The sequence below is a fragment of the Eucyclogobius newberryi genome, unplaced genomic scaffold, assembly GCF_026437365.1.
Source record: "Eucyclogobius newberryi isolate DKJ021-1_F unplaced genomic scaffold, fEucNew1.0.hap1 SCAF_17, whole genome shotgun sequence".
Classification (NCBI taxonomy): Eukaryota; Metazoa; Chordata; class Actinopteri; order Gobiiformes; family Gobiidae; genus Eucyclogobius; species Eucyclogobius newberryi.
Window position 1 is genome coordinate 27,557,822 of NW_027315801.1, and position 19,454 is coordinate 27,577,275.

At 39.4% G+C, this 19,454-nt stretch overlaps 1 protein-coding gene across 1 annotated transcript in view; it reads left to right on the top strand.

Moving 5' to 3' along the window:
* LOC140363282 (uncharacterized) overlaps positions 1 to 19,454 on the top strand; it is a 30,163-nt gene that overhangs the window by 4,922 nt on the left and 5,787 nt on the right. Inside the window, exons 2-8 of the mRNA XM_072449760.1 lie at positions 8,689 to 8,879; positions 11,424 to 11,478; positions 12,176 to 12,266; positions 12,365 to 12,801; positions 13,299 to 13,460; positions 13,994 to 14,146; positions 17,470 to 17,604. Coding sequence (XP_072305861.1) covers positions 8,734 to 8,879; positions 11,424 to 11,478; positions 12,176 to 12,266; positions 12,365 to 12,801; positions 13,299 to 13,460; positions 13,994 to 14,146; positions 17,470 to 17,604 — 1,179 coding nt within the window. The 5' untranslated portion in view covers positions 8,689 to 8,733. The remainder of the gene's footprint in view (positions 1 to 8,688; positions 8,880 to 11,423; positions 11,479 to 12,175; positions 12,267 to 12,364; positions 12,802 to 13,298; positions 13,461 to 13,993; positions 14,147 to 17,469; positions 17,605 to 19,454) is intronic.

The window sequence follows — 19,454 nt, forward strand, 5'->3', positions numbered from 1 at the left end:
TGAGGAGAGGAGCGAAAGAGAGACCCAATCCCATAAGGACGTCCCTTCAAATCCTCCACTCTGCCTCCAACTCATTCTGGTTAATTAAGTCAAGTCAAGTGAGAGGAAAATGTCCTGCACCAGTCTGTGGGATCAGCACAATACAGTATTATCAAGTCTCTCACTTAAACTGTCCTTTGTGCACTCAGAATGAGCAGAGGCTCTTCTCCAGACCACCCCAATAACAGCTGCAATAATAGCAGAATCTTTGGGTGGCTTTAATTTGTCGTATTGTGGCAATGACAAAGCAATTATAAGAAAATAAATGAATGCGTACTAGTGAAATGACCGTTGAACACTTTGTTTGTGTCGCTAGAAAGACAAATGAGACAAAAAGCTGAAACAAATACGTTTTATCTTTAGCCTCCCGTAGAGCTGGGCGATACATATCAGAAGATTTATGATATTGCAATAGTTGTTTAGGAGATACAGTGTACGAAATTAGAATATTGAGTGTATCGATTAAAATTAAAACATCTAAAAATGACCTGAAAAGAGACAGAAAGGTCTATTATCTTCGAAACACGGGTTTAAAGTGATGTTTCTGCCCTTTTGTGGTCGTTTAATGTCACGATACTTGAACCTCAAAGACATTTACAGGGACATATTTGCTCATTTCTTATGCATTATTGAAATATCACGTTAATAATTAATGTTGTTATCAAGAAAAAAAAATTATAAATGATTTTTTGTCAATATCGCCCATCCCCATCCACAAGCAATAACACTTATCATTATTGTAAGCAATTCAGGAGCAAGTTATGCAAAGTTCTAAAGACTGACGAGTTTGCTGACTAAATCCAATACTCGCTTCTAGAATTGTATATTTCATGCCCATTTTATTTTTTTCCATCCTCATGAGCCAAAGCCAGTAACATCCATCCCTGGACTCATGCTCAGAAATATTTTGAGCGGCTATTGGAATTTTCTTTGTTGTTCTGTGGTGCAAAGATTTCACCAATGTAATAGGGGATGAGGCAAACCACTGAAATGTTAAAATCCGGTAAAACTCTAAAAATAATCCCACTCAAGGCCTGCCATTTGAGGACATCACAGCTAGGGCTTTGGCGTGAGCAGATAAAACAAATAACACCCAGGAATAACTAAACAAACTGCTATTTTTTCCCAACTGAGAGTATTACAGTACAAATCTGTGTTTACATTTTAGTCCCTGCCGATCTTGTATGGCATATTTCTAAATACTTCTAAATGTGGATGTTGCCGTTCCTTAATTACATGTTATTTTATATTAATTTGTGTATTTGTTTTAGTTTGCTAATGGTGTGTAGTGACTAGAGGGCAGAATAACATTTGTCTTGCGACTTATACTTATATTAATACTTTTACACGTATACATATACTCCGGAGCGACTTATATGTGATATTATTTGTTATTTTCACACTTGCAACCGCATTTCATACTCCAGTGCAACTTATATATGTTTTTTTCTTCTCTATTATGCATTTTTTGGCTGGTGCGACTTATACTCCGGTGCGACTTATAGTCAGGAAAATACGGTAATCAAAAAGCTGACATTTACACAATAACCTTTACTTCATGCCGTGTTCCTGTGAAGAACTCGTTACTTCTTTATTAAAAAAAAAAAAAAAAAAAAAAAACACTCACAAATTCAATAAATCAAATAGATTAAAGATGGAACAATATATATTTTTTGTGCTTGTGTGTACATTTTACTAAATTCTGGCTATTTTTATGTGCCACAATATTAAAGATCTAAGCTTTGGAGAGTCAAATAAATAACTTCTCTGACCCATTTTAGATTAATGACCAAAGTGTTTTATTTGGCTTTGTTTGTTGGTTGCAGTTAACATTTACTTTAGAGTTATTGCACCAGTGGGATCAAGTAGTTCAATATGATCGTAGTATATTGTGATATTGCGATATGGTAGCAATACTGTATATCGCACTTGGAACTGTGTTATCGTGACAGGTCAACAACAAAACGTCAATGTCTGAAAGCGACGAATCAGAAACACGTCGTTAATCTTAAAATACTTACTCTACTGTGGGTGATCCACTGCTAGTCGCACACACCCACCTCACATTCTGTCCAAAGTCAAAGCCAAAACTGTAGCTTGCTGTTGCTGCGGAGGTTGGACGGATAGTGATCACTTATAGCCATTATTATAATTCACTGGAGCTCGTAAAGCGGCGTCCGCACCTTGTCGTAAATACGTTCAGGAAGTCGCAGCACTATCTCATCTCCGTTCGGGCTGATGTAACGACAGACCGAGCGCTGCACTCAGGAACTCGCGTGTCAGATTGTGTATGTGAATGATCCGTCATGACCAATAAGAAAAAGCCACTGATGACGATCCAGTTTGAGACAAAGGAAGAGAGCGTTATTTGGATGCGTTTGTGTTCAAAAAGTAGCATTCGTATGTGTCTTTAAATCAAACGATTATCTTAACATAACTATATTTTTATCCCAAGATAGACTTTTGACTAGTGAGCGGTGATGTCATGCCAAACACAACTATAAATACATATTTTCTTCTTTTGTAAGTGCGAGCAGGTTCTGCAAAAATCATCCCTAGTTTATTTTTAAACCTTAAAAGATTGTCCCACTTTCTCATGTAGCCGCGTTTGCACAAGATATTTATATCATCAGTCATAAACGCGCCTCTCAAAATGTGCTACTGATGTTAAGACTCTGATAGATAACTATTATTAAGATACTGAAAGAGCTTGTACCCAATAAACCAGGAGCATCGCAATAAAGATGGAATAATGCAGACTATAGGGACTGCAAGGTTATTCACAATCAAACTGAAGTAGAGAATGGCAAAAGCTGTAATTGTTGTAAGTAATATTAATAAAACAACTAAATATGAATATGAATCAGTAAACGAGAGGATGAGATAAGTGAAGATTAGGGAGCGAATCATTGGTCTTTTTACACATAAATACACTGTTTCCTAGTCATTTTCTCTATAAATACTAAAACATTTGTAGAGGTTTTGCCAGTTTCTCGCTACTGTACCCTTCAGCTGTCCATCACCATCATAATATCAATATTTACGGTACAGCCCTTATTTCTATGCATGGGACGAGATTATAATGCTGTGTCACGATTATCATGAAATTATTCATTAGTCATTATTTGAATTATAAAGAATAATTGCTACCAACAATACTATCACAATAATTATGAAAATATCTGACTGTTTTAAATTGTTATAAATATTGATATTTAAATGTATTTATTTTAATATTATGAATAAGTTCCATATAAATAGCAATGATAGAACTTTACATTGTTACATGTGAATATCGTATGCCTATTTTTCGGTGCAATCTGGTTATGAATCATTTCTGAGATGCTACCCTGTTATTAGTCCATAAATACACTTTTTCCTAGTCATTTTCTCTTTAAATACTAAAAAAATTGTAGAGGTTTTGCCAGTTTCTCGCTATTGTACCCTTCTGTCCACTTATCCAACGGCAAAATATGTCTTTGGTTGACCAAGTAAAAATGTTGTATTGATTAAATCCGTGTTTTTCAGCCGTTTTTGAGTCACGGAGCGATTGAGTTTGAAATGGTTCTGCAGGACACCACCTCAGCACCTCAATTACAACCAAATCACACCACAGCTGTAAAAAAATTGCTGTAAAAAAGCTAAGTTGTATTTATTTAGCAAATAGGCATATTGTCCATGCGACTGTGTCTGGTTCTTCAAATTTATGAATTATTATTGGATTGGACGTTTGCTCATGATACTCCAAAATTGAAAATTGAAAATGTGTGAACCCGTTAACTCAAATAAGAGATTATTTCCAAGCAGCACCTGGCAATAGCACAGTAGATTTCCCCGGTACACTGATGAAAATGAAGGCTGTATGTTTATATTAATCAGAATTGATTGCATATGTGATCATTGCTTTATTTGTCCCTGTTGAGCATGTTTTTGACAACCCGACACTCCCTGCTGCTCTCTGCTCACAGCGCACAGCCTCCTCCTCCTCCTCCTCCTCCTCCTCCTCCACCTCCACCTCCACCTCCACCTCCTGCTGCTGCTTCCACCATAAAACTAACATCTCATCACCACAACTGCAACATATCACCACAACTTTTGCACTTGCTTTTGCCTTTACTCTTACTCTTGCTCTTGTTCTTGTTCTTGCTTTTGCTCTTGCTTCTGCATTTGTTTTTGCGCCTGTCTTTTGCTCTTGTTCTCGCTCTTACTTTTGCTCCTGTTTTGTTCCAGTTTTGCTTTTGCTCCTGTTTTGCTCCTGTTTTGTTCCTGTTTTGCTCCTGCTTTTTCGCTAGCTCTTGCTAACATGTCAATTGACAACAATAAAAAGTAAACAAATAAACAATACAAATAATAACAATAGTAATAATTCAAATAAAAAAGATTAAAAGATAAAAACAAAACAAATACAATGAAAGACTCAATGAAGACAAGCAAGTTACAAGTCAGATCTTATGTATGTAACACCTGTAATAGAATAAACGTTAGATAGATATGGCAAAGCAATAGCTTTTTGCTTTTCTAGAGTGCAGAGTCTGTTAACTGAACATTATATACAAACTTGTTGAACCGTGCATCTCTGTTATCAGGCTTTTATCATGTGATGTGACTGAATATTTGAGTTCCCATTTGCATGAGGCAACTATTCAAATAGATTGATTGAATATTTATTTTGAGCATATGAGCAAAGTGCAACTTGTACGTCATGTCAACAATAATCGTATAAATTGTAGAACTAATGTCTACATAAGAGTGGATGTAGTAACACAAATAAATGACACTTCTCGCCTGAAAGGGGGTGAGAAGACGTAAAAATGCTTATTTACTCCCACAATAATTTAATAACAAAATGGATGTGGATGCCATCATTTCAGCAACATTTCAACTAGGGCTGGGTATTGCTTCTTACCTCAGTATACAATAGGTATGCAGATACAGGTTCCACAATACGATACATTGGTATCCTTTAAAACCAGTGTTAAACGTTTTATAATTTGATGTTTTGATAATGTAGAATAATAAATTCAAATTACTCTCAGAATACAATTGCCCTATGAATAATTCACAGTTTCAGCTCATCAGATACAGCCTTAATGCAGCAGCCACAGGTTAACTCAGCAATTTATCATAAAGTTATTTGAAAGTATCACCATACACATCGATACTGTATTGCCAAGCAGTCCGTCACGATGTATCACAATATCAATATTTACGGTACAGCCCTTATTTCTATGCATGGGACGAGATGGGTCACGATTATCATGAAATTATTCATTAGTCATTATTTTAATGATGAAAATCACAATCACAAATCACAATAATTATGAAAATATCTGACTGTTTAAAATTGTTAACGAGATATTGATATTTTAATTTGTTTATTTTAATATTATGAATAAGTTCCATATAAATAACAATGATAGAACTTTACATTGTTACGCGTGAAAATATCGTATACCTTTTTTTTGGTGCAATCTGGTTATGAATCATTTCTGAGATACTACCCCGTTATTATTCCATATCTGAACGTATCACATAGCACTTGAAATAATGAATTATGTTCCTGGACTTGGACAGCAGCCATTCCCTCGTCTCTGCTTCTGTATTTGAATGAATTGACCCACACTTCCGCTGCTAAACTGTGCCACTACTATGTACATTTTCCCATGGTGCATTGCGTTCCCGAATGCCACTCTCATTCGTCTGTTTCTCCGTCTCTGAATATTTCACCAGACACAGAGTCGAACGCGCTGATGATGACCTCCTTCTCGTGTTCTCACTCAATCCCTCCCCCAACGTTTGTTTCTTGGTGCACGTTTTTCTCTCTGGCGCCGCATCCTCCTCACCTCCTCTTCCACCCGCCTGTACTTCATCCTCCCGGTTCATGATTTCACCTCTCGCTACCTGCTCCGTCTCTTCCATAAAGCGTCTCGGGCTCGGTCTGATTCATTCACCGTGCTTTGAGTGGCGGGAGCGTGGGGAGGGGGCTGGGGAAAAGAAGACAAGATGCTGTTTTATCTCCAAGAAACAGTCGAGCGTGAGCCACTGGTGGTGTTCCTAATTCTATTTCGTAACGCACAGTGCTTAGCTGTATGCTGCTTTCTATTGAATTGGGCTAGTTTTAAATAAATTACACTTAATGAAATGTGTTGCCTGACAGTTGTTTTGGGATTGCCAAAATAATAGCTGATGGAGATTTATAGTTAGAGATTGTTGTGGATCTGAATCAGCATCCAGATGTATTTATCTGTAAGGATTTTGTAACTTACTCAAAAATAGGTCAATAAGTATTTTGCTATTGTGAAAACCTGGTTGTATTGAATTTAGAGGTGGGCAACACATTGGAACTTGTGAATGTTGTTTTGAAGACACTACGTTTAAGTTTAAGTATATAGTTTATAGTAGAATATGCAACAAAAAGAGCTAAAAAAACAATAATTATGTCATAGTCTTTCAAATAAGGGTGTAAGGTGATATTTCTGCACAATTTTACTAACATTTCAAATTTGTCTGACAATCAAACCTCAACTACCGTATTTTCCAGACTATAAGTTGCACCTTTTTTCATAGTGTTGGCCGGGGTGCAGTTTATACTTATATTTATACTTATACTTATATTCCGGAGCAACTTATATGTGATATTATTTGTTATTTTCACACTTGCAACCGCATTTCATACTCCAGTGCAACTTATATATGTTTTTTCTTCTCTATTATGAATTTTTTGGCTGGTGCGACTTATACTCCGGTGCAACTTATAGTCCGGAAAATACGGTAATACTTTAAAGGCTTGTTTTAACATATTTCTGTGTGATTGACATTGACAATATCGTCTGAATATCTTAATCAGAACACTCCCAAAAATACCTCTATATTATTTTTTGTCATTATTACCCACCAGTGTATGAAGCTATAATTTTGTGCCGTTTTGAACATTGATTTGTACATTTGCATTTAACTTGACAATTGGAAAAGCCTGAATTTGACTCCAGGCTACACATGTTTATCGCGAGGCAGGGACAATGGCAGGGACAACGGCAGGGACAACGGCTTTCAGGAGCTCCGTGTTTTCCAGCTCTTACGGAATGTTCCAGCATTAAGACACACATTGTATTCTGATAAGACCACGCTATTGACAACTGACCTTAACTCCAAACACCCCACAATGCAGTTCTTCTCTGTTTATTGTTCACTGCAGACAGCGAGCGCACTAAATGCCTTCACTATGTGGCAGGGAGACGAGCCGGAGCGGTGGACGTAAATGCCAGGATGTCTCTAAATGTCTGGACTGTTGGGAAGCATTCGGTCATTGATCTGTATGAGCTGCAGCGCCGAAAATGGAATTACACAGAGCCCAATACTTCATTTACACACCTGTACTCGGATTTCAAATATGAGCCGATACATTTCTTTTTTGTGTGCCCTTTTATTCAACGTAATGGGTGGTTGAATTATTGCCACCGTACAATAAACTGATTCACAGAACTTACATCATATGTTATAACGAACATAGGGAAAGGAATACAGGATACATTTGAGCTATTTAAAGTGCACAGTATGGGCTTTAACAGATGTATATTTTAACATGGCAGCTTGTTTGACCCCTCCTTTATGCGACTGCGTACAGTACTGTGCAGTATTTAAGAGGATGGAAGTATATACACACAAAAACATTAACAGTAATAATTAAAACACATCATATACAGTTTTTACAGAGAACTGAGGCTTTAAAGAAAGAAAGAAAAAACATATTATACCCGCTTGGTGTTTTTGTCATTGTGATTAATGATTAAAATATTAATTAGCATCAGATTAAAAGTGTTTGCACTCTTTGCTGAGTAGTGTCTCTCTACTTTTTTTTTTTTGGAATGCCCTTTGAAGTACAACACTGTCTTAACTAATCTTTTTAATTGCTGCTGTGATGTAGGAACATCAGGCACATTTCCCCAGAGGTGATCTGTCGGACATTAATTGAGTTTGCGTCGAGCTGTACAGCACATTTTACCCTGATAACTTTTGCCACAATAGTAATCTCTGGTTTAGCATATGCTTTTTTAACTTTGTTGTTTGTTGTGATCTGTTCTATTATGTTTTTGTTGCTCAGTAAGTGAACCTCCTCTTTTTATTGTGTTAGATGTAATTCATGTTTAGAATACTTTTTAAACAATGCAAAAATATATTGCCAAGGAACTTACAAAAGAAACAATGATTAACACTGACAAAATAAAGCTTTTAAACTGGTCCAGTTTATTTTCAGCTCACTTTTACTGTACTATTTGAGTCATTTTCAAATAGTACAATAAAAGTTTATAATGGAACAAATCAGACGTCGCTTTAAACATATTTCATACATATTAACTTTATTACATCCCAGTAAAATGCCTGTCATGTTGACTCCTATTTAATTCATCTCATTTCTGCTGCTTTGTGAGGTGCTTTGTATTCCTCTGCATTATTCTGTTTCGGAGTCAAAAATAGCAGCCGGTGTGTCAGAAAGTGACGGTGACAAAAAGCCAAAGGCAAACCAAGCATACACACACACACATTATTATCATCTGAGATCTTATAGCACCATTCTCTGCAGTATTCGTCTCCCTTATCTCGTGTCATTCATGTCTTGTCTTCTTTTTTTTCTTTCTGCCGTATCTGCAGGTTTTCAGACGCTGAGACCTCAGAGTTTGTGGTGCAAGAAGCAAAATGAGCGACAATGTCATGGGTGCTAATGAAGACAACAGGCAGGGGGAATCTCCTTTCAAGAACCTGCTGCTTTTGGGTGCCATCGCTGCTGCTTCTGCATTCGTGGTCACCATTTTTATTGTCCTGATCTGTGTCGGCTGCCAAAGGTGAGAGAAAAGGATTCAAATGACTTTTTACCAATGAGGGACTACTGAAAAATATGTTTCCTTGACTCTTGACTGGTATTTATCCAACAAAATGAATGTTCTTTAGTTGCGGTCTGCAGGCACGGGTGTAGCAGAAGGTTCTGGGTCCTGGGTTCAAACCATCTTGGTGTGCCCGCACTAGTCATTTTACAGACGTTCCTGTGGGGCCCGGGTATAAGTACTTTCACCCAAGCAGTGCAACGAAGGGAAAGGTTTTGTCCATGGACACAGAAATACAATAGAACTGCTCACCTTACAGTCAAAAGAGACCAATAACCTCCTTCTCCACTACCCCCTTCACATCCATGTTTTATTATGGAATATTCCAGATTAGTAATCACATGTCTCTCATTTTTGCCTTACCAGATGGTCTATGAGGTGTTAAAGCGAAGTGTGATAGTGAAGTTAACATCTTTGAACAGTTGACTAGTAAGAAGAGTTGAAGAGTAAATTACACTTTTTCCAAACTGCAACAAAAGCTTTACATAGGTCGATTTTTGGACTATATTGATTTAAAAATACTTAATTTCGCTTCTAAAATGTTACGATTATAATTTTTTAATCTATTATCACTATTATCGATTAACCGAATAGTCTTGGCATCCTTCGTGCTTTCCCATCTCTTGAGAAATCTTGGCCTGCTCTTTCCGTCCTCTGCTATAATGTGATGACTCTTAATGCCAGATCAGATACGGGGCAGAGAGGAGGCAGCAGAGAGAGACTGCGAGCACCATCACATTATGCTGCTTTAGACACAGGCCCGCAGTGAGCACCCTGTACTTTTTAAGAGGATCACGCTTTGAGCCAGGCTGGGCCGCAGACTTCAGCGACCAATCACAAAACACTTTGGGATTTGTGGCTGGGTTACCATGGGTTACGCAGTTATGGAGGAAAATGTCAAAGCAGCTCATGGCAAAGCTCTTATGTCTACGAAAGCAAAAGATCGACACAAAAAAAGAAAAGAGATTGATGTCAAGGCTGTAGTGTTTCATTGTGCTTTTCTAAATGAAAATGTACATGAAATCAGGGTTGCAACTAACAGTAATGTTTAATTGAAAGAATATGATATATTTTGTCTAAATTAACTCAGATGAAGTGCTTGAGGACATCCTGGTGGAGTATATCTACAGATACATTTACAGTGTTTCTTGTGTCTTTGATGTAATTCTTCCTTTGTCAGAGCCATAAAAACACAGCTCATGGGAGGTATTGGACACCAGATAAGGATTATTTGATTGATAAATTAGTTAACAATTATCTCAATAATCGATCAGTTGTGAGTAATTGATTAACGTGTCTTGCATTCAATATTTCATATAATTGTCCATGTGTTGGACATGTGTTTCTAATAGCACCACTTATTCATTATTATTTGTCTTAATTCACTAGACTCACGCAACAGTAGGACACACAGGCTCAGGGCGTGTCAGCCTTATTGGGCCACAAAAATGAATTTGTGCAGTTTAGCTCGGAGGCAAACGTGCTAACCACTCTGCCAAAGCCTGCATCCGTGTTATTAACTCTGACATGTTCATTAATTGACCAAAAAAAACAAGAAAGGCCCCATGTCCCACGTCTCTATTCCCCCTTTTTGACTGGCTTTATTTTAATCCCTTCATATTTCACTGTAGAGCCCTTCTGTGCTTTGTTATGATGAATTTCTCCTCAAGGGCCTTTTTTTTTTTCCCATGATCCCCTCTGGGTCCGATGCCCATATGTTTATACAAACAAGATGTCGTTCCAGATCACTAGAGGAGACAATTGCTCGCAGTTGTAGCACAGATTGTGAGAAAGTACCTGCTATGAATACGATTGGATTATGTATGTGTGTGTCGCTAGCACCTGTTTAATGCTAATAATTGCCATATAGACCCCTAAAACAAGGTATAGTCGTAGGTCACCTGGGCCTCAGCGTCATCCATAGCATTTTTAATACATCAACAGTTTCCTATAGCGACAGTAAGCTCTCCAAGGAGTCGGAGACATACCACAAACAAATGTGTAGGTCTAGTGTAGTCTAATGTTAAGACAAGCCACTATCACTTTTGCACCAGTTACATGAAAGTACTCACATTTATAAAGGTGAATTTACGTCTACCGTTTTAATTTTTTATAGAATACACTTATGGTATTCATACTGATACATATATGACTCCAACTCTGATGTATATGCCAGGATAACACCGCTTTAAAGGCTGTACTTGTTAACTTACTGAAATACAGAATAATGACAAGCAAAAATTACTCTTTCTTCTAGTCACCTGCAGTCTTTTGTTCCAATAGATTCAAAAACGTTCTTATGTCAAGGGCAGTCACTACGTAGGCATAAAACCCAGAGTCACGATTCATTCCACTGTGTGACTGGGTTCTTTTTATCACCAAGGACTTCTGAGCCCTCACCAAAGTTTCATTGTGATTGTATCGCTCTCTCTCTGAGTCTATGCTTGTCCTCTGTCTCTGTCCACTGGCTTCTGCTGACCTTGCTCTGCGCTGATGTGTTCTCAGGAAAAGCAAGAGCAAGCATCCCCCCGCTGGAGAGAAGGGGACATCTGTGAATATGGTGAGAGCTCTTCTGTCTATTATACATTAGCCTCAGCACACTTAGGGCTCCGTCGTGTATAATATGTATGCATTTATCGATATCAACATTCCAAATATTGTTCAATACGTTGTGCAGCCCTTCTTTCAACTAGAACCTTGAGTTTCAATCGGTGTGCAGGGAACACTTGTGCGCCTTGAAGGATTTCCAGGTGTTCCTTGAAAAAAGAAAAAACATACAGTTATTTAAAGATCCTGTATCTGATTTTTACTGTCTTAAAAACTTGAAACAGTTTGCAGCAGTCTGAACTTATTCCCCACTTACCTGAAGTTTTGAAGTGCTTTTCACAACTTTCTAACAAACTTCAGCTTGCTAACAGTGCACTTCCTGCTCTTTTACAATATACCTGTACAGGAGCAAAACAGATTTTTTACTTTATTACATGAAAAAAAGCAGAGACAGCCCTTTTAAGGTAATACATCGCCATTTTGGAGTGTAGTGGGAAAACTTTTGAACCAGAAAATGCACTAAAAATGACCACTTTTGCCTACTTCAAACAGACAGTGACACAGACATTATTACAGACATTATTTTCATTGGAATACTGGATTGTGTGCCACGACATCTTTTCAACAATAAAATCTGTGCCGTGTCAATCAAATACGCTTGAAAAACACTGAGCATGAAATCCTGTTTTAACTGTTTGTGTGCATTGCAGCAAGGGACTCTTCGACATCCTAAACTGAACTCGATGAGCAAATCTGACACCAGGCTGCATGAGATTAATCGCTTTCCCTGCAATGGAAACTGTAAGTGACACGTTGACAAGTTTTTATCTATTAGCTGTGGCATAGCAAGCGCCCCCTCTGACGTAACACGCCGTCAGTAACGCTCTCCTTGCCCCCAGCAGTTAGTAAGAGTCGTCCCGCCAGCATGGATCTCCTGTTGCTCCACAGCCGGCGCTCCCAGACCGACTTGAGACCCTCGCACGGACGTCAGCTCCCCCAGATCCCCACCAGCCCCCCGGGAAGTGGCCAGGACAGCGGGGGAGAGACGGGAGCGGATCCCGAGACAGGGCTAGGCAGCGCTGGAGGTGAAAGAGGAGGAGGAGGAGAGGCGAGAGACCACACCTACACAGAGGTGGCCGTGAGGAGCAACCCGACCCCGACCCACGCACTCGACGACGGCCTGTACGAGACCGTGGGGGTGCGGGAGGGCGAGGCGGGTCACAAAGTTCCGTCGGCCCCGCCCTCCGTACTGTCCAACTCCCCGGCATCTGTCCGAGCAGCGCAGAGCCCCCCTGCACCGGCTAACGGAGCACGGGGAGGGAACGGCTTTGGGAATGTGAGTGAAATACAGCCCTCTTAAAAAATGACTTCCACTAGGAGGAGTTGTTGAGTCCTAAAGATGCTTTAAAACGAAGTAGACCATATGACATTTACTGACATAACTGACATCAGACGTACATTTGAATGATTTAAAACTTTATAACGAAGAATAAGCAGCCATTTTGAAGTTCCAAAGTAGGGTTAGTTTTGAAGGAAAATAAAATAAAAAAATTGTGTGGGTTCAACATTTATTTGGGCAATAAAACCCAAAAAATAGGATTTTGCCTTTATCAAAAATGGCGAAAGTATCATTATAATATCCTTAATCTTAAACAAAACAAATTGTATAGCATGCTATTGTAAATGTCTGTAAACCAGGGAGTGATCGCTCTTATTTATCTGAGAAGATTTAATTTGATAAAAACACCTGAAATGCTATTTTGCCTCCTTTCCAGAATCTAGAATGTTTTTGTATACTGACGTTTAAAGGGTGTATTGGGTTTTGTTTTTCAGAATGGCAGAGGGAATGGCAGAATAAATGGTGGAAATGGTACAATATCACGACGAGGTGGTAATCTGAGTGGCGTGAGCAGGTCTCCTCTGTCGTCTGTCAACTCCCTGACCAACCAGGAGCCAGGCGGAGTGGAGTACGCTTCTGTGCGCAAGTTCAGAAAGGTAATCTTAACATACAAGGTGTTTGTCAAAAGAAAAATTCACATGATAGATGCAGGAACACACTGTTGTTGAGAAATTGCATGGCCTTGGCCCGAACTCTTTGCTTCTGTCCTTCAATTTATTTTGTTTTTCTCTTTATCTAAAAGAGAAAAACAGTTTACCGCGCTGTCTCTCAGGCTCTAGAATGGACATTGCGCAGTTTTTGCTCCTAGGCCAGATTGAATATGTAAAATAGGGTGTTTTCACCAAAATGAGCAAATAATATTTGAGTTGAAAGGAACTGCAAATGAAATAGTTTAACAAGTGATTCCTAATTTATCACGGCTATGAAGACCAAAACTATGAGATATTGTTGTACGTTGGAAAGACAACTGGATCAATACTCGAGGCTTTACGGCGTTCTTTTTTTATTTGATGATTAAACATGTTCCAATATTGTATTGAAATAATGTTAAAGATGTCATGAAGACTGTCCTAAAGATCAGCTTACTGAATGAACACTTGCATGTGTGTACATTTTTCCTCTTCTCCAGGTTGAGAAGTCGAGCAGGAAAGAGAATAATGGCGGGGATAGTCAGTCAGACCAGTCCAGTGTGAGAGACTCTCCCTCTGCTCCTCCGCTCCATCGCAGCCAAGAGTTTCCACGCAAACCACTCGAGCCATTTCACATACACTCATTCCCCAAGGTACAGCAGCCAATCAATACTGCTCATCCCATGCCTCACAGGCTCACTACTGCGTTAAAGCGCTTGTCTGGACATTGACCAACAGAGGGCAGTGTACACAAATGAAAGTAGATGTGTTTTTCAGGCTTGATTCTGTTTTTGTTTGTACCATGTATTCATCAGAATTTAAAGCGTTGGGTGACTTTTATGGCTGAGGTTAAAAATATCGAAAATGCAACTCACAGTTTGTGCCAAATTAAGTTGTTTAGTGACTTAATATACTATTATTTACTATGTAGTTTGTAGTTTCAGTGTAGAATTGTAACAAAGATACACTAAATCTACTACCACTCCCACTATTAGAGAGGATGTGAAAAAGTATATTGTAATAATCACTGTTTGTATTTTTGTTTATGTTTTAGTTAATGTTGGTGCAGTACTATGACCAGGTTATTATATAGATGTTTAAAAAGCTGGGTCGATAGTTTCACATTAAGTTGTTCATGGTACTGTGGCTCTATTGATAACAAATGTAAAATGGAACTCGATTCTTGATTCAAAGGCCAGTCTATCTTGACCGTTGTAGTGTTGAAGTAGGGCCATAACATTACGCACAGTATTTCAATCTGAAAACATGTATAGGCTGTGACTTTGTACTGTTGGAGACATAATGTCTTTGACCTGTTCATTCTATGCCCATGGCGGTGCATCTATAGTGAACAATTAGCCTGTAGTGCAGCATTAGAGCAGGCCAGAAAGGAGTGGTGGATTATGTAAGAGCCTGGCCCGCTGCCAACAACTGCCTCTCCTGAGTGTGTCTCTGAGTATGTATTTGTGTTCAATCTTTCAGCCAGTCTATCAAGGCACAGCTAACAGGTAGCCAGCAGCCAGCCAGCGCTACGACTAAATAATGTCCACATATTGAAACCATTTCCCGCCTGCGCCTATTACTCACGCCGAGTGCACAGGAGGAGCACATAAAAGTTTAATTATCCTTGTTTGCATCTGCACACATAAGGGCATGACACAAGTAATTGGTTTATAATTGGATCAACATGAGCGATATTTTTTAAAAGGCTATTTATTTGACTTTAAAATTGTTTTACCAGTGTATTTGATAAGTAGATGTATAGAATAAGGAAAACACACACAGTCAATATGAATTGGATTTCAATGGAGATTAACAATGACAGCATTTCTGAAAACAAATATATAGAAAATATAAATGATGAACTCTGAAATTAAGTCTGAATGGTTGAGATGTGGTAACTATAGATCTTAAGCCTTATACATTTCTAACCCTAACCCTATCTGTTTATAAAACCTTATTAACTGCTAAGTGAATTAATTCAAACACATTTACACTTTACTGAAAATATAACAACATAGTATAATATAATAGGCATAAGTTACCACACAGCTGGTTATCCTTAGTCTAGATTTAAACTCTTAATAATTCCTTGATTAAATGTACTTTTGGTAATACTGCAGGCTTTGTGGATTGGACTGTTGAGCTCCACTCTATTACTATTACTATTACTATTAACCTTGTCTATAACTCTGTGGAATGCTCTCAGTCTTAACCATTGAAGTGCGGACAAACTAAACATTAACTTATCCTTTATGTTGTTTCCCAATACTCTATAGGAAGACAAGTTCCTCTACTCCACACAAAGCATCGCATAATTATGTAGAAAAAAAAAGAGCTCAAATGTCCGTTTCCATAAGGCTTCATGCAAATTCATTCAGCCAAAGATAAACTAAGGGACTGATTAACTTGAGTTGACGTTTCAACCCTGTCTTTTTATTTAGAATTGATAACAGATTTTTGTAAACATTTGTAAATTATGAAAATGTAGTATTTTGCTTAGTGTTAGAATTGACTTTTCTATTTTGAACTTAGAAACAGGACAGAAAGGTTTTTTATCTATAATTGATTTGTGGACTGAATAGGCTATGGTGATTTTCAATTACCCTGTCACAGCACCGTCATGTTCAAGTTTCAAATAGAAGAGTGTGACTGCCCTCCCCCAGTGCATGCATGACCTTTGACCTCAAAACCATCTGATGTTGTCGATGTCTAAATCGCTTGCAAACACCCACACACACAAAACCACCCATAATCCACCGGGACACTGTTTGAGGAGGTGTAGCCAATCAAATCAGCACACATTTAATCTAGAATTAGCAATTATTTAAATCAGAGCTTCTCAACGTGCGGTGCGCGCCCGTTTGGGGGAACCGCAGAGCCGTGCCATGGGGGACACCATCAATTTAGGGAAATTTGTGCATATTACGCTTGAAGTACATGTTTTAAGCAAGAGACAAACATGGGCTTAATCTTTACATACAGAGAGCAGGGGAGATCTGGAGCAGTCTGTCTCTCCGTGTCCCGGTCTCACACACATTTTGCCTCGGGTTTAGGACGAGCCGCGGCTTTAGCCACTGCCTTTACCATGCACTCTGTGTGACGCCAACCCGCAGCGTTAAACGTGATCCACTGTGACACAGAAGTAGCTCGAGTGCGTCTTCTCTTTAAAACGCCTCATTTACCACATTGAACCGCCAATTCTCAGCTGTCTCACTGCAGACAGACAGGTAACACTGACTAATCTGCAGCTGAGAGGACATACAGAGGGAGCTGAGAGAGGAGGAGAGGACAGAGGGAGCTGAGAGGAGGAGAGGACACAGGGAGCTGAGAGGAGGAGAGACAGAGGGAGCTGAGAGGAGGAGAGGAGAGACAGAGGGAGCTGAGAGGAGAGGAGGAGAGACAGGGAGCTGAGAGGAGAGGAGGAGAGACAGAGGGAGCTGAGAGGAGAGGAGGAGAGACAGGGAGCTGAGAGGAGAGGAGGAGAGACAGAGGGAGCTGAGAGGAGAGGAGGAGAGACAGGGAGCTGAGAGGAGAGGAGGAGAGACAGAGGGAGCTGAGAGGAGAGACAGAGGGAGCTGAGAGGAGCAAAGAGGAGGAGAGGAGAGACAGAGGTGGCAGAGAGGAGGAGAGGAGCACTCAGGCAGGCTCATTTGCAAAGCAATGAGGCTCTGTGTCAGTTCATGGCTTCATCCACAAACCAATAAAAGAGTCACAATGACAATAACATTGATACTAAAACATACATTCATAGAATTAATACATTTTACTTGTAAGGTTTATTGATTTAGGTATTTGTATAGTAAAAACAACAAAAACTTATAATACTTGGGTATAATATCTCAGGGCTGTGAGGTGGGTATGAATATTTTTTCTGTCCCCCGAAGGGAGACGCGCCAGAAAAGGGTTTGAGAAGCACTGATTTAAATGATTTCTGCTTGTATGGTAAATTGTGTTGTATTGTTATTTGTTTCAGGAGGCTGTGTTCATGGGTAATGGGGAGCAGTACATCTGGAAGCCCCCTGAGGAGGACGACATCATCACCCTGCACCCACCTCCACAGCGTGGAGACAGCGTTCAGGGACACCCGCCACCCCCCACAGCAAAGGAGGTACTGCTCTGTCTGCCTGTCTGTATGGATTTTGTCTGGTCAGTGTCAATGAGACAAAACCAATGAGACAAGACGAATAGGACAGATTTGCTCTGTTCTATAATACGATGATGTTAAAACTGTTTGGACAGGAGGCAGTATTGCTCCATTAGTTAGACACCCTATTGAAATAGATTAACCAAAATAATTGACATAAATTTAAACCGGATCAGTTTTGTTTGTCGTCAGCATAACACAATTAGGCCTGTCACAAAGATACATTTTAAATCATGTGATTACAGGATTATTCCCTGTAAACCCTTTTCTGAATGTATTTTATTATTAACTAATGGGAGCTGAAGCAATAAATAGCAGAATGAAAGACGAAACAGTGATTTTAGTATATATAATTAGTCATAGAAGTTACTTATTCAACCCTCTACAGCTAAAATATCAGTGTATGACAATTACACCAAAAATCTCCCCACTTGTGAAAAGTGAACATGATAATTACTTGATAATAATTAAAGGTATGGACGATTTTTCGGCGATTTGAGAACGCAGGCGGAAGTGCGCATGCGCACTCCCCCGTGCGGACTGATACAACACACACGTGCGTTTGTTAATCAGCGCAACGGAGCGCATCGCATCTCCCGTCTCCCGTAGATTTCTGTCCACTTCTGCGTCAGCTCGAACTGTCTTTCTCCGTCTTCATTTTGCCCCGTACACTGAGGGAACTATATTATGATATATCCATGCGCTTAGGCACGTGGAAACGTGGGGACGAACCGCACGCGGCTGCAGGTGAGCGGTAGGTGCGTTTTATGATTGATACGTGGCAGGACAAATGATTTATCCACGCCACGAGGAAATATGATTAAAAATTTGCTGAAAAAAATCGTCCATACCACCTTTAATTGAATAATAAGTCAGTTTAGTAATTATTGTGACAGCCAGGCCTAAGTACAGTGTATGTTAAATAATATTGAGAAGCCTTGTCAAAGAACGGTTAATCAGGGATAGACCTGGTTTGTAATTGGACAGGAGACCGCTGGGATGCCAGGGGCCACAGCGCATACTGTCATTGTGTCCCTGGGCAAGACCCTTCACCCATCGTACCTCCATGTATGCTGGTGTATGAAAGAGAGTGTGTTTTGAGAGTCAAGGCCGGACAACAGATGGACAGTGTTTACAGCATGTGTATCATGTCCCGACAAAATAAACGTGTGATGGAGCAGCACAGAGGAATAAACATCTGCTTGGGATAGAATTAATGTTTTTTCACTCACATATAATGCTTTTCTTAACTCACAAATATGTGCAATATTTATTTATTTACATCTCTACGGTGTTATCAGTCTGACAGAGACATTTCCCCCTAATTGTGCCCAATTACGTTATCCTCACATTCACTTTGACAAAATGAGTGACTGTAGTTTGTGTCTTGCATTATAAAAAAAACAGCACCATGTTGTACTAGCAAAAAAAAATCTCTTCCAACCTTTTGGTTAAAAGCTAAATAACCCTTCTTAGCTCCCACAAACCTCAGTTAAATGATTGGTTCGTTCATTTGCAGAGAATATCTTCCACACAAACCATATGCTTCTCGTTGACTATGTTATACTCACCCTATAATATTGTATCACGTGGACTCAAATTATTGGCCAGGCCGTCATAACAGCTCCGACCTCTGACCCACCTATCATCCCAGTCCTCTTGCTACAACCAAGGGTCATGTGACACAGATCCAGCGCGCCTGCCTCCCTATACCCAACCCCCTTGGCCTGAACTTTGACCTCAGCCCCCAGTCTGTTGCTATCCAGACCCAATGATATCCTCACCTGCTGAGGGATAATGTATTGAAGAGGCTT